The following is a 14,799-nucleotide window of genomic DNA, read 5'->3' as shown; positions in this document are numbered from 1 at the left end:
ATTGCAATTTTAGATGTTATAACCTAAAACAATTTCTTTTCAGGAAGCAAAATGTGCATACTGTGTCATCATCATGGCGATCTTTTGGATCACAGAGGCGCTTCCAATTGCTGTGACGTCATTACTTCCTGTGTTCCTTTTCCCAATGGTCGGTCTGTTAACAGTGAAGGAGACTGCACAGCGATATATCAATGTAAGAAATAACTCCTTATGTAATCATAATATTTATTTAAATTAAAAAAAATACTGATGCAAGCGGGAAGTGTTGCATCTAACGTTTGAAGAACTTATAGCCTGGCCCCTTTTTGTTTTTGATTTTGTTTTTGATAAATGCATGTATTTGAGATTGTAATGTGTTTTATATAAAAGCAATGAAAAGAAAACCAACATAGTGGGTTTGCGATCAGCATGGATCCAGACCAGCCTGCGCATCCGCGCAGACTGGTCAGGATCCATGCTGTTCGCTTTTAAAGCCTATTGGAATTGGAGAAACTGTTAGCGAACAGCATGGATCCTAGCCAGACTGCGCGGATGCGCAGGCTGGTCTGGATCCATGCTGGTCGCAAACCCACTATGTTGGTTTTCTCATGGCACGCTTCATATAAAGTATTTGCAACAAAAAAGCAGATACTAGTAATACAAGTTTGTTTCGTTCTTTTTTCTTTCCAATTAAAAATATTCTTTAAAGTTCATCTAATGAAATATTTTTTTCAGGATACAAACATGCTGTTTATTGGTGGTCTAATTGTTGCAGCCGCTATTGAACACTGGAACATCCACAAACGTATTGCCCTTCGAATATTGTTATTGGTCGGAGCGGAAGCGCGATGGTAAATAATTTCACTTATATCTTTCAACTCACTGTCTAAGATGTCATCCTATCTGACGCAGGGTCTTAGTGGCTTATTTAAAATTTATTTGGTTGTAGGCAATCTACTGTAGTGCGATTGGGACGAAAGCTTATTAGAATAAGTGGTATTGGTCCTGTTTTGGCTCGAACTTGTTCGGCCGACACCTTAACCACTAGACCAACGCTCTCTTGTTTTGTTTAAGGGCAAGATATTCACCCGAACAGTTGTTGCGGACAGGATACTGTAAATGTTCACGCTGTACGCCGTCTACCGGGTGTTACTGTAATATACAAAATAAGAACAAATAAATCATAGAATATAGCAGGAGCCTTTCAAGTATTTTTAAATATTTGAAGAATAATGTTTATAATATGATGGGAGATCTGTTTCATTACGGCTTCGGTCATTTAAAATTCACAATACCTTCTACAAATATTTATATACGAGCAGTAACACTGATTCAAGTACTCACTAATTTGTCGTTTTTATAAATCAAGCACACTTTTGCACTCTTAAATACTTCAGTGATCTTTCTTAAATGCGTTTTTCTTCTAAACGTATTACAAACAGTCGTTGTCATGGTTTTAAAGAACATTGTACCCGAGCCTCAAATTCACTCATTCTCAAAACAAAGGTGTTTTTTTTTTTGTATAAATGGTTACTTTCTATTGTTCAACGTAACTTAGTTGTATACTTTTCAAGTTAAAGTTTTATCATCGCCCAAATTATAGTTACTTTGTTTTGGACTGAAACCATTAGACTAGTTCTGTGTCAGGATTTTAATGTAAACTTTATCTTACACAAAATAACCGCGCTATATGTTTTACATTAAGGAAGTTGTTGATTTATGTTTTGTAGGATAATGCTGGGTCTGATGGCTCCAACCTGGTTCCTGTCCATGTGGATCAGCAACACGGCAACTACCGCCATGATGGTCCCCATAGCAAATGCTATTCTGTTGCAACTCAAAGACACGGAACAAAAGTTCAAGAAAGGTCATACAGAATAAAAATCTACATGTGTTCTAATTTAAGTATTGATTTAGAGTTTAATTTAGTCCAGTTTTAAGTCAGTACTAAATAATTAAATTCCCCAAAACCACCACCATACATTTTATTAAATAATTGCAACAACCCGCTCTTATTACGTATCATTTTTACAGCGTGACATGCAGCGTATTTGTAAAATTAATGTACTGAAGCAATAGGAGTATTTTTCTTTTATACCCAATGCTATTATATCATATAAATGTCCACTGACTGAGTGTTCCAAAACAGTTTATTGAATGCAGAAACTCGGCCATACAAGTTACATCCATTTATATGTTGCTAGGACATTTAATACTATAAACAAGTCTTAAGGAAAACTGAAATCAAATAAAACTTAAATGGAATTTCAGGAATTGATAACGAGGCAGTAGAATTGGAAGATGTTAACGTTTCAGAGAAGCCGCCGATTGAAAATGAAAATGCGAGTAATGGAAATTTAAAGAATGAAACAAATCCTAATGTGTACATTGAAACTGAAAAGGACAAGACTAAAGTAAATTTTGATGACATACCGTGAGTATATACAAATGTAGACCACAGTAAGTTAAATGTGTAATTTTAACAACTAGACAACAGGAATAAAATAGTCATTTTCTTTAAGTATGAGAGATGATATGCATCAAGTTACTTCTTTTTCATACTTGACATTCAGTTATTAACCAGGTTTTCAACGGAAACCTGAGTTATTAGATTGGGGTAGATGTCGGTCGGGCGGGCGGGCGGCGGCGGCGTCAAACTGGTGTTTCCGTTCAATAACTTTTGTTTCGGTAAAGATATTTGAATAAAACTTGGTATGTATGTAGCTTATATCGCGACAAAGGCTGGGATTGATTTTGGGGTTTCTGGGGTCAAGGTCAAGGTCACTGTTACTTTAAATAGAAAAAGGGTTTCCGGTCTTAACCAGGTTTTCAACGAAAACCTGAATTATTAGATTGGGGTAGATGGCGGGCGGGCGGGCGGCGGCGGCGGCGTCAAACTGGTGTTTCCAGTCAATAACTTTTGTTTCGGTAAAGATATTTGAATAAAACTTGGTATGTATGTAGCTTATATCAAGACAAAGGCTGGGATTGATTTTGGGGTTTCTGAGGTCAAGGTCACTGTTACTTAAAATAGAAAAAGGGTTTCCGGTCAATAACTTAACTTAGGAATGAGCTATCATGATGAAACTTGGTGTATAGAAAACTTATATAAAGTTGTAGCTTGGGATTGATTTTGGGGTTTCTTAGATCAAGGTCAAGGTCATTGTTACTATAAATAGGGTTAGGGTTAAGTTAGGGTTAGGATTAGCATATCTTCTACATGCATGGAGGGATTTTGATGAAAGGTCGGCACAATTGTTCACCATCATGAGACGGAGTGTCATGCGCAAGAACCAGGTCCCTAGGTCTAAGGTCAAGGTCACACTTAGAGGTCAAAGGATACAAGAATGAAAACTTTGTCCTTAGCATATCTTCTTCATGCATAGAGGGATTTTGATGTAACTTGGCACAATTATACATCATCATGAGACGAAGTGTCTTGCGCAGTTCCCTTCTTTAGAATTACTTCCCTTTGTTGTTACTATAAATAGCTTATATTGTAACTTTTTCATTACTAGACGTAGGGAAAAATCGAGACCACTTTTCTGTAGTACAACATGCATGTTACATCCAATTTTGAGGTGTATTTTGACCAATCTCTACCTGGTAAGGATTTCTGTGTGGACTTACAATTTTTTTTTTGTATTTTTTTTTTTTTTTTTTTTTTTTTTTTTTTTTTTTTTTTTAAGATTAACTTCCCTTAGTTGTTACTATAAATAACTTATATTGTAACTTTTTTATAATTGACCGTAGGGAAAATCCAAGACCACTTTTCTGTGGTACAACATAGTTGTTACTTTCTAATTTTAGGTGTATTTTAAGGTATCTCTACCTGGTAAGGAGTTTTTTTGTGGACTTAGAAAAACAAAAGAATTACAATGATTACTAAACAACCACAAAATTAAAATTACATCTGCAAATACAGGTGCTAGAGTAAAGAAATTTGCTGTGACGGGCGTATATTGTGACATTCTGGCACTCTTGTTTATTCTTATGAAAAGTGTTGAAAACCTGGTTTCGTGGCATTGCCGCGTTTCTTGTTTCTTTTTTTATTTATTATAAGTGTAAGAGACATCATGCATTTAGCTATTTCTCTTTCATTTAGGCATGAGATATGTCATGTATTTTAAAGTTATCTTTTTTTTTCATTAAAGTACGACAGACCCTATGAATAAAGCTATTTATTTTTCATTTAAGTATGAGAAACGCTAAACATAATGCTATTTCTAATTTTCGTTAAGTATGAGAAATGACACAGCATTAAGCTAGTTGCTGAAAATTGCAAAACGAATATAAAGGAATGTTTTGCATGAATGTCATTTTCATATCGAGTCTGTACCATAATGGTCATTGTGCTCAGTGGGTCACTTTTTTCGCCCTGCACCTTACCAAGGCATCAGATTCAGCTAGAAACCTATGCCACTTTCTTCGCTCTGTACCATACCAAGGCACCGAATTCAACTAGAAACCTATGTCACTTTTTTTCGCTCGTTACCTTACCAAGGCACCAAATTCAGCTAGAAAACTATGTCACTTTTTCACTCATTCCCTAACCAAGATACCAAGTTTAGCCAAAAATCCACAAAAGCTTTCATTGTCATAAACACACTTGAAATATAGAAATACTCAAGAAGTGACAATCATGTGATTTTTATATTTTTACACATTTTCTCGCATAACAGTTTACTAAAACACATTTCAGAGACAATGTTTTAGAGGATGATGACGATCCTGCATTCAGACGCTTGTGTAAATGTCTTACATTAAGCATAGCGTATTCCGCAAACGTTGGAGGGATAGGGAGTCTTACCGGAACAGGACCAAACCTCGTGATGAAAGGGCAGCTTGACATGTAAGCAACAAAAAAGCGGATAATAAATGTTACTCTGTTTCCGGAATTTGATGAACAGAGGCTTGTTTCATGCAGTCTGCTACTGAATTTTTTCTATCTCATTTTAAAGGTATTGGATCTGTAATGACTTTCTGAAATTTTCGTTTGATTATGTATTTTCGTTAGCAATTCGGCAAATGTAGCTCAAAGCGCACATGTCTTTCCGATAAAAACCGGAGAATGCCGAAATCGCAATTGCCGAGTCATTACGGGTCCACGGCAAGAATAAGTTTTTTTTTTAACAGCCATAGACATTTCATCTTATCTTCAGCAAATAAGTTTACTTAAAGAACTAATAGATACCTTTCGTGCGTATATTGTTCTTTGACTTACTTTAAAATATGACAAACGTGAATATTTCGCATTCCTTGGATAACTGTTTAATCCATCTTCTCCTTTCATTTTTTTTCAAATATAAGACAATGTCATTCATGTTTTCATCATTCGAAGAACCAAAATGGCAGTGATATGAACTTTGTACATTTTTAAGTTATCTCTAGTAATTTTGAATTGAACTTTTGTTAACGCGTCACAATTTCAGTTTTTTATTTTATTAGTTGGTGTTTCAGGCTATCTTTAGTAGCAAACATGCAAAATTTCCATATAATTATTTCATAAAATTTTGAATGAAATGCTTTAACAAAGATTTTTTCCAAAGGACTAGTTTTACACATTTTGCGTCACTTGATTTACTTTAACCAAAACATACTGACTGAATGGCGAATAATGCAGATCATGATCAGACTGCACGGATGTGCAGACTGATCATGATTACACTGGTTGCAAAGGCAAGACCAGTCGAGTCCAGCATAACAAGGGTTAATGATAAAAATGGGCCTACCACTACCAGTGGAGACTATATTCGTAATACTATTTAAATCAACCTTGCGGACAACAGTTAACATTGACTTAATCATTTCACTGTCATGAATTTTTTAACGAAGTGGAGTATTTGTTTATTTATCTATCTGTTTAAATTGAATCAGTTTAATGTAATGTCATGGAAAAACTGCCATTAGTAATTAGTACGAATGGGCGATGAATTGGGAAAAAAATAATTCTGAAATAAAACTGAACCTTAGAAACCCTTAGGCAATGTTCGCTGAATAAGAAAAAGAAGGGCAAGTCATTATGAATGTCATTGTATAGGACTTATGAATGCCATTGTATAGGACTTTGATAGCTAAATAGGGGAGAATTAAAAAAGGACAATTTCATTCTATATCTTTTTTATTTATCCAATCGTGAACGTTTATTTGCAACACGTGACCGTACAATATATTACCGTATTGGACTGATGAAAACACCCGGAATTGAAATACATACTGCAAGACAAATGATTCCAAATAGCATAATATGTAGGCCTACTGCACTTGCTTATATTAAAAAATAACAACTTTGGATTATGATAAAACTGTTAATACTTATATTAGTTCTTAAATAGTTAAGTCTGCACCAAATATGACAGAACATATACATTTTTTCTCATTGCATTATTTAACATTTGTAACATTATGCTAAAACAATATCCCTTAAAAAGAATATTTTATATGCTCTAGAATAAACCTTTGGCAAGCTAAATCTTGTACAGTACAATGTTGAATAACCTTTTTATTCTATATCTATTTTTTTAGTTTAAATACAAAATAATTAAATGAATATTGTATTTCTGCCAATCCTGATTGCAAGACGCATGATCAAACTCTGTACATAGAGCGCACACTTCACCCGATTGAGTGTGACTCAATGCAGACTTGGAGCGCCGGTATAAATTACAAACTCCGGTACATACCGGATTAACTAAATTTGAACGAAAATATCTTAAATGTATATATTTTGTAACCATGGTGATACTAACCCTAACCTTTAGTCAGTATTTTATGCATATTGTACACTAATTGCGTGCGGACATGCATAAATATGCATATTTTTGCCGTGCGCTACAATTGATAATCACTTTCGGGCATGCGCAGAAGACCCCTCCAACTCTGCAATGAGTTACATAGCACCCGATTTACATTCGGAACATTTTCACGCGTTTCGGGCTTTATCGTATGTTTAACATGGGACTGTTGAACCGTCCAAATACGGAAAAAATACAAGTTATTACATTAGTCTTGAAATTGATCGATGAAAGCATGTATTTTCGATCGGTTCCCTAAAATAAGTTGTTTGATCCTACATGCGGCTTCAAAGTAGCTCGCACTTGTTATGTACAGAAAAAAGGTACCTTTCAAAGATAATACTTTATTCGAAATGCATGTTTATTTTATTTTCAACCTTTGCATTTCAGAGTATACGAAAAGTACGAAATTTCAGAATCTCCAATCACGTTTGCAAGCTGGATGGGATTCGGCGTTCCTTTGTCATTTACACTTGTCATTATCGTCTGGATTTGGCTGCAGTTCTTTTTCCTCAGATGCAAGTAAGTACTTCCGGAACTATAAATAACTTCCGTAATGACAGTCGGTAATTTCCGTCCGAATACGTTTTCTCCGTATGTAATTGCTCATATTACTTACATTTACGACCGAAGAAATAACACAAAATAATACGAAATTATACGGAAATTAACGATTGCCATTACGGGTCCCCTACCTTAGCTAAATCTTTGTGGAGTTGCTACAGGCATGAACACCCTAAATAGTTCTTTATTCTATATAAAATTGACAAATTTCCAATGGCTGCAGCACGTATAAGGACCCATTTTAAATGTCTTTAATTTATAATTTATCGAAGAATATTGTCAGTGCTGAATAAAAATCAAAGAAAATTGTGGGTCATGTTTGATGCAAAAATATTATTTTCAGTCAAACAAAGACTGCAAAATCAGCTAAAAAATGAGACCTCAAATTGTAGTGGTGGTTTATGACCTACGATTCTATGACAAATTCTGTCATGCTATCATTTCAGTACGAAAATGCTTTCTAAATGTCAATCATAAATTTGTTGCGATATTTCAGCCAAAAAAATACAAAGAAAATAAGGAAAATAGTTTCACAGAGAGAAAAAACTGAGAATTATTTGAATCCGCGATAATGCTACTACCATTTTTCCGGCCATTTTCCTATTTAGTGTCTGTATACATATAATTGACTGAGTGAAATCTATATACATGAAATTGTGGGCCTATTTACTGTGGGTTTTTTTTGCACACATACACACAATTTTCAATATTTTGACCAAACGTTAGGAGTTAGTTGTCCCAATATGTTAACTCGGGTCGTACAGTCACTCAGACTTTTTCGTTCCCACCATAAAATGAGAGAGGGGGGCGGGGTGGGGGGAATATAGTTTTACCCCTGTCCGTGTGTGTGTTTGTTTGTTTGTGTGTGCGTTTGTGTGTTCGGGAAAGAGTGATGTTAATGTTCTGATAATGTGGTCTTCGTGTCCGGTCCATAACTTCGACATGCATGGTTCGATTTCAAAATAATTTGACACAAATAATAAGCATGGATAGACAATGTGTCATGCGCAAAAACCAGGTCCCTAGGTCTAAGGTCAAGGTCACAATTAGAGGCCAAATGTCACAACAAGAATGACTTTGTCCTGAGCATTTCTTCTTCATGCATGGAGGGATTTTGATGTAAGTTGGCTCAATTGTAAACCATCATGAGACAGAATGTAATGCGCAAGAACCAGGTCCCTAGTTTAGAATTACTTCCCTTTGTTGTTACTATAAATAGCTTATATTTTAACTTTATTACAGGTTGTAGGGAAAAATCAAGACCACTTTTCTGTAGTACAACATGCATGTTACATCCAATATTGAGATGTTTTTTCATCCATCTCTACCTGGAAGGATTTTTTTTGTGGACTTAGAATTGTTTTTTTTAAAGATCAATTTCCCTTGGCCAAGGGTCCTTCTGTTTGTTTGTGAGCAGTAACCTGGCCTGTGACCTTTCTCATGCTGCGGGGGCATCCGTGTCTGTGACACATTTCTAGTTTTTTTCTTTTACATTTATGAAAACGCTTGGCTACATTGTGTGAAAATTGCAGTTTACTGAATTCTGAGATCTCGAATGGTTACTGGAAATAATGAATGAAACACTACCTCGTACAATATCTGATTATACATTTTCCAGAGGTTGTTGTCAAGATAAGAACAGCGACAAAAGTATCAGGGTGAAAGCCGTTATTCGGACAGAGTATGAAAAACTTGGACCTATCAGGTAATAATACATGTACATGATTTTGTCGGTGGTTACGCGCTGAGGTCGCGGGTTTGATCTTCTATGTTTAAACTTGACTGTTTTTTTTTCCAAGATGAAGTTCGTCCTACTTACGTTTGCAAGGAAATTGGAGACTATAGTGCTTAAAAATACGTTCGACACGAAAACAACGTGCAGCATAAACACAGTTTACAATTTTCCACATGATTATGAACTTTTATTGGGACGAAATTATTGTAAGAGTCATCGAACGGACACAGAATAATTTAGCCCAAATTTCTATATGGTTAATATTATGATGATTATGATTTCAGTTTTGGACAGGGAGCTATTATGGGACACTTCATAGTTTTAGCTATTTTATGGATCACCCGAGATATGGGCGGAGAGTACGGCTGGGGTTCCCTTTTCCAAAAAGGGTAAGTAATGCTTTCCTTCTTTATATTTTTGAGCATTCTTTGTTCATTTTCAATCTGCATGCTTATACACTTTGAAAAGAAACCAGAAAATGTAACTATTGTCATTTCGGTACAACATGTTCAATACAATAAGTAAATGAATAAAACTATGCAAAATCTTACATTTGATATAACAATATTAAACAAAGAGATTCTTTTGATTACCTTCGGAGCCCCTGAAAAGTGAAAACCCTTACAAAGTGAAAAATTGTCTCATTCTGGAAAAAGTTCCTCCTTCTTAACTGTAAAACTAGTCATTTTTAACAATTTCTTCAGTCTGGAGCCTGTTCGGTTTCGAAGAGTTTCAGTGTATTTTCCAGTTCAAAATTAAGTATCAGTACAGTCTAACCAGTAATAACCAGCCAGCCTAGGGAGCAGCACAATCTAGCGGTTTAAGACAAGTTGCTGCTTAAGATAAGTTGAAATTAGAACAAATTATCAATTCAGGAACTTAGCTGAATGGCTGCTTTAACCAATCAGCTTCCTTGAATCCCTGGTATTTTCTTACCTCTGACATTAAACGCTTATGTAAATAAAGAAATTAAATCCTTTACGAAGTCATTGTGCCCGTACACGTGTGAAATCTAAATGTATGTGTTACTTACACTGCCTTATCCTTTATTTTACTTTAAGATACGTAAAAGATGGAGTGCCAGCCATATTTATAGCTACAATGCTGTTTATTTTTCCATCGAATTTGCCTCAAGTATTTTGTCTGAGGCCAAATGGTAAATACACATTTTACTTTTTATAACACTGTGTGTTACGACGAATAAATGTAAAACTACTTCTTTTAAAGCCAGAAAATAATACTTTAAATTTTTTTTAAAGGAAGGAAATAAGTTTGTCAAGCATTTACATTTGCTGTGATATTTTCAGTCATTCAATGAGTGACTCTTTTTGACGTCACAAAAATAGACAGCTCACTTGTATTTACTTAATTAAACAATATATAAATATGTACTATGTATTAACATAATTGTCTTGAGAATAAGACCAAAAGCATTAGCTCTACAGCGACAGCGCACATTTACGGATTGTGGGGTCTTGAGTTCGATTTCCGGGCAAGGCGGATGTTCTCTCTGGCGATTGATAAAAGACAATGTGTCTTAAATCATTCGTTCCCCACATCTGTTTTATGTGGGGAAGTTAACAGGTACTTGCGGAGAACAAGTTAGTACTGGTACAGAATTCAGGAACGCTGGTTAGGTTAGATGTCCAACGTTACATAACTGAAAAACTGTTGAAAACCAAAACCAAAGGAATGTAGTAAAGATTTTTAACTTTCATATTTCTAGGTAAACGTGCTCCGCTGAAACCTCTCATGTCATGGAAGGCAGCAGTGGAGAAGGTGCCTTGGGGAGTGGTGTTTCTCTTAGGGGGTGGATTTGCAATGGCATATGCGTCGGAGGTGATATTGTAGTTCATTATTATTTTTAATGACAATTGTTCGATCAAAGTTTTCCATTTATGGCCAGAATGAATATAATTTATGATTAATAATAATTGTTATATGTGGTCTATAGGTAATATGGCTGCGAGGGGTATTGCACATTAAATCCTCTCATGCCCAGACTATATCAAAACGAATATACTATCACTTTTATGATTCAAAACGGGCCTCCAGATCGTTCGACAACATTTTTTTTTGAATCTGGAAATAAATACTATATTTCTTATGAAGGCTTTAAAACTTAATTACTGACAAACTATATGTTACGGAAACACATGAGAATTTGCTGTTTTTACTACCATTTACAACGAAAATCGAAAAGCGTTGGTAACACTTTACTCCAGGTAAACTGTCTCGATTATAAATATCTACATTTGGAAGATATAGTTCACTAATCCCGCTACAACGCTATTGGTTACGACGACGGGAACATGTCTTTATGCCGCGGCGGTCCGGGGTTTGATTCCCGACGCGGTCATGCTTATTTATTTTTTTTAATTCGGAATTTTTAAGATATTTTAGAAACAAATCTCATATTCTAATGTTCATAATATGACCAAACTTCAGTTGGAAAGACAGATTACATTTAGCCAAATCTGGAGGTCATTGCCTTTAAGACACATCTTACGCGCCTGCTTTCAGCCGAAAAATATCACACAGTTCTTTGATCCGGTGTTACGCTTTTTTGGTCATCTGTTGCATCTTTTATTACCTATAGTGAACAGGCTGAAATTGAGTGTTACCATTTTGTTTGGTTCCTTTCTGTGCTTCCAAAAGATCTTCTGAAATTATCTAATTATAGTTTATGTGATGTTCAGCATGTTAATCAGCTGTTGTTAGAAAATCTAAGAATACAGATAGGAAGCGTGATTAACTACAAAAAACTGTAATAGTGATCGGGTAAAATATATTGGTACAGAAATGTAAACACACATCTAGCAAGGCATTAACCACTATTGGGAATCGTTATTACAAAGTTATTTTTTTAATTATTTGTTCAACTTTTTTTATCTAGAAATCGGGTCTGTCAGCCTGGGTGGGTGAGAAGTTAACCGTCCTGGACTACCTGTCGCCATGGGTACTGAATCTAGTACTGTGTTACATCGTAGCCGCAATGACGGAGGTCACTAGCAACACTGCAACTTGCACTTTGATGATGCCGATCCTTGCAAACTTGGTGAGACTGTCTTTTACTTATTCTGCCCGTAGCCATACATTGTATAGACACTGCTACCGCATGCCAAAGATTATAATACGTGTACAAGGCAACTAAATCTAACTCCAGATTTACTTAAATTTGAAACTAATGCTTATTTGTCCTTGTAGTCTTTTTTTATCAAATGCTTTATTTAACACAAAATGTACTTGTCGAACAATGAAGAATAGCCAGTGATAAAGAAAGACTCATAAATAGTTTGTTTTACATTTGCAGGCAGTGCATCTGCAACAAAGTCCCATATATTTGATGTTCCCAACCGCCATAGCAACGTCCTTCGCCTTTATGTTGCCCGTGGCAACGCCGCCAAATGCCGTTGTGTTCTCATATGGCTATGTCCGAGTTATTGATATGGTAAGAGTTCATTAAATCATATATTAAGAATTTGTTATAATTTGATATTAAAAGGTCAATGTCTCTCATATGGCTATGTCCGAGTTATTGATATGGTAAGAGTTCATAAAATTATGCATTTAGAATTTGTGATAAATTTTCTATTAAATGTTCAATGTCAAAAACATGCTTCATTTGTGTAGTTGAAGCATGCGTTTATGTATCACCTTGTGACCAAACAGTCAAGCCAACAGTTCGTATTAAAGGGGATCGCCTTACGATATTACATTACTTGAAGTGACGGGTATTTGTTTCTTTAGAAGTTTAATCATACGGAACCTATATGGGCGACTCCTGTTTGTAATGTTAGTGGGAGAATAGTGCAAGATACAGAACATGATCCGCTTCCAGAAGCTTCTCTGGTTCTTTAGCGTGCCAGGTGTAAAGCACCCATACACGGGACTCTTATCCAAATGTTAGTAACTTTTAGTTGGAGAAGCGGGGGCTCGAACTCAAGACTCCTAGTTTCGTAGTCACTGGACCACTGGATCCGCTCTTGACGGGTATTTACTACTTTTGTTACTATTAGTAAATAAAGTGTAAAATCAAATGATTCATGTTTACGGTGTCAGGGGAGATAACTTATGCTGTATCATTATACCCAACAGCAGCTTGCATAATATAACATAACATATAAACTTGTTTTTGTAGGTTATGTCCGGTTTTATACTGAATATCGTCTGCGTGCTTCTTCTGATTGGCTTTTCGGAATCACTCGGAGACAAACTGTTTGACTTCCATAATATTCCAGCAGAAATTTTAAAGACCTACAACATATCCTCAACGTGATCCCAGTACAGTTTATGCTTAAAGCACGGATTTTACAGTGCATGGATTTTACAGTGCAAGTTTATGCAGAAAACATGGATTTTTCTGTGCATGTATTTTACTGTGCAAGTCTGTTTTATAAAGTACAGATTCCAATGCACAAGTTATAGCTAAAAGCACGGATTTTACAGTGCAAGTTTATGCTGAAAACATGGATTTTTCTTAGCATATCTATTTGATAAAGAGTATATTCTGCAGTGTGAGTATAGTTTAAAAGCATGGATTTTTTACAGCGTTTTTACAGTCAAAATCCATAGATTTTACAAAATTTTATGTTAGTTTATTCATAAAGCATGGATTTACGTTGAATGCTTATGTTTAAAGCAAGGGTTTTCCGTGCATATCTGTTTAATAAAATTTAATCATATATTTAAATGCGGAAAAATGTTCAATCTGCATAGATTTTACATTGCAACTTTATTCAAAAAGCATGAATTCCACAGTTCAAGTTTATGACGAAAGCGTAGATTTAACATTGCAAGCTTATTCGTAAAGAATAGAAGTAACAGAGCACATTTATCAAGATGTTCTACGATTTAAATGTTAAAGGAGATGTAATTATAAACAGTCTGTATTTTTACTTATTCTTTAATTTGAATTATATGAAACAGTTATATATTTTTCAAAAAAAATAGTTAGATGTTATGTTCTAACAAAAGTAAGGTTGTGAAAATAGCAGGTCAAATACTGTGAAATCATTTTGTATATTCGTTGGGACTAATTTCCGTGGTTGAGCCAGTCCACTAAATTAAATCCCAACAATCAAGCCCAATTGTAATTTATTTTATGTTTAAAAAAATGATATCCGCAAATTTATATCCCCGCGAAATAACTGTATCTATAGATCAAAGCACGAATGTTGTGCCCATGAAACCATTGTTGTGTTACACTGCCTCAGTCCAGCAGCTTCGGTGATTTTCAGTTATGTACGGTGAACATCTCTATAAGACAAGCAACGTTAGGGCTTTGCGATCAGTATGGATCAAGATCAGCCTACACATATTTGCAGTTTAACCTTTAGCCTACTGGCGGCAAGTGATTTTGCCTTTGCGACCAGTGCAGACCAAGATTAAACTGCACATCCGTGCAGGCTGATTATGGTCTGCTATTCAGTCAAATCGCTATTCAGTCAGTAAATTTTCAGTAAACACCCTTTAATCAATGGTATTGCCCAAACTGAATGATGCACCAGTCCATTCTAGAAATTTAACAGGCTAAGGGTTAGTATTGATTCATACTGTTCCCTAATTAGTTGCATAAAAGTTCTGCAACTGATAAACGGACAGTACGGATGTGATGATAAACAAACAGTACGGCTGTGCACTGATCTTGGTCCTTGGTGTAGTTACATTTTGAATGCCAGGCTGTAGTATTTCAATAAATCCGCTAGAATATACTTCGGAAGCAAA

General features: G+C 35.3%; 1 protein-coding gene across 1 annotated transcript in view; it reads left to right on the top strand.

Annotated features, from left to right (window-relative positions):
* Window positions 1-14,162, top strand: part of LOC123533307 (Na(+)/citrate cotransporter-like) — a 33,355-nt gene extending 19,193 nt beyond the window's left edge. The window contains exons 2-14 of the mRNA XM_045314951.2: window positions 44-193; window positions 715-830; window positions 1,710-1,846; window positions 2,251-2,413; window positions 4,682-4,831; window positions 7,164-7,295; window positions 8,956-9,042; window positions 9,357-9,461; window positions 10,134-10,228; window positions 10,799-10,911; window positions 11,969-12,130; window positions 12,386-12,523; window positions 13,214-14,162. Coding sequence (XP_045170886.2) covers window positions 44-193; window positions 715-830; window positions 1,710-1,846; window positions 2,251-2,413; window positions 4,682-4,831; window positions 7,164-7,295; window positions 8,956-9,042; window positions 9,357-9,461; window positions 10,134-10,228; window positions 10,799-10,911; window positions 11,969-12,130; window positions 12,386-12,523; window positions 13,214-13,351 — 1,686 coding nt within the window. The 3' untranslated portion in view covers window positions 13,352-14,162. The remainder of the gene's footprint in view (window positions 1-43; window positions 194-714; window positions 831-1,709; window positions 1,847-2,250; window positions 2,414-4,681; window positions 4,832-7,163; window positions 7,296-8,955; window positions 9,043-9,356; window positions 9,462-10,133; window positions 10,229-10,798; window positions 10,912-11,968; window positions 12,131-12,385; window positions 12,524-13,213) is intronic.
* The last annotated feature ends 637 nt before the right edge of the window (window positions 14,163-14,799 follow it).

The sequence above is a fragment of the Mercenaria mercenaria genome, chromosome 12, assembly GCF_021730395.1.
Source record: "Mercenaria mercenaria strain notata chromosome 12, MADL_Memer_1, whole genome shotgun sequence".
Classification (NCBI taxonomy): domain Eukaryota; kingdom Metazoa; phylum Mollusca; class Bivalvia; order Venerida; family Veneridae; genus Mercenaria; species Mercenaria mercenaria.
The sequence above is the reverse complement of the archived record's forward strand: the minus strand, read 5'-3'. Positions and strand labels throughout refer to the sequence as shown.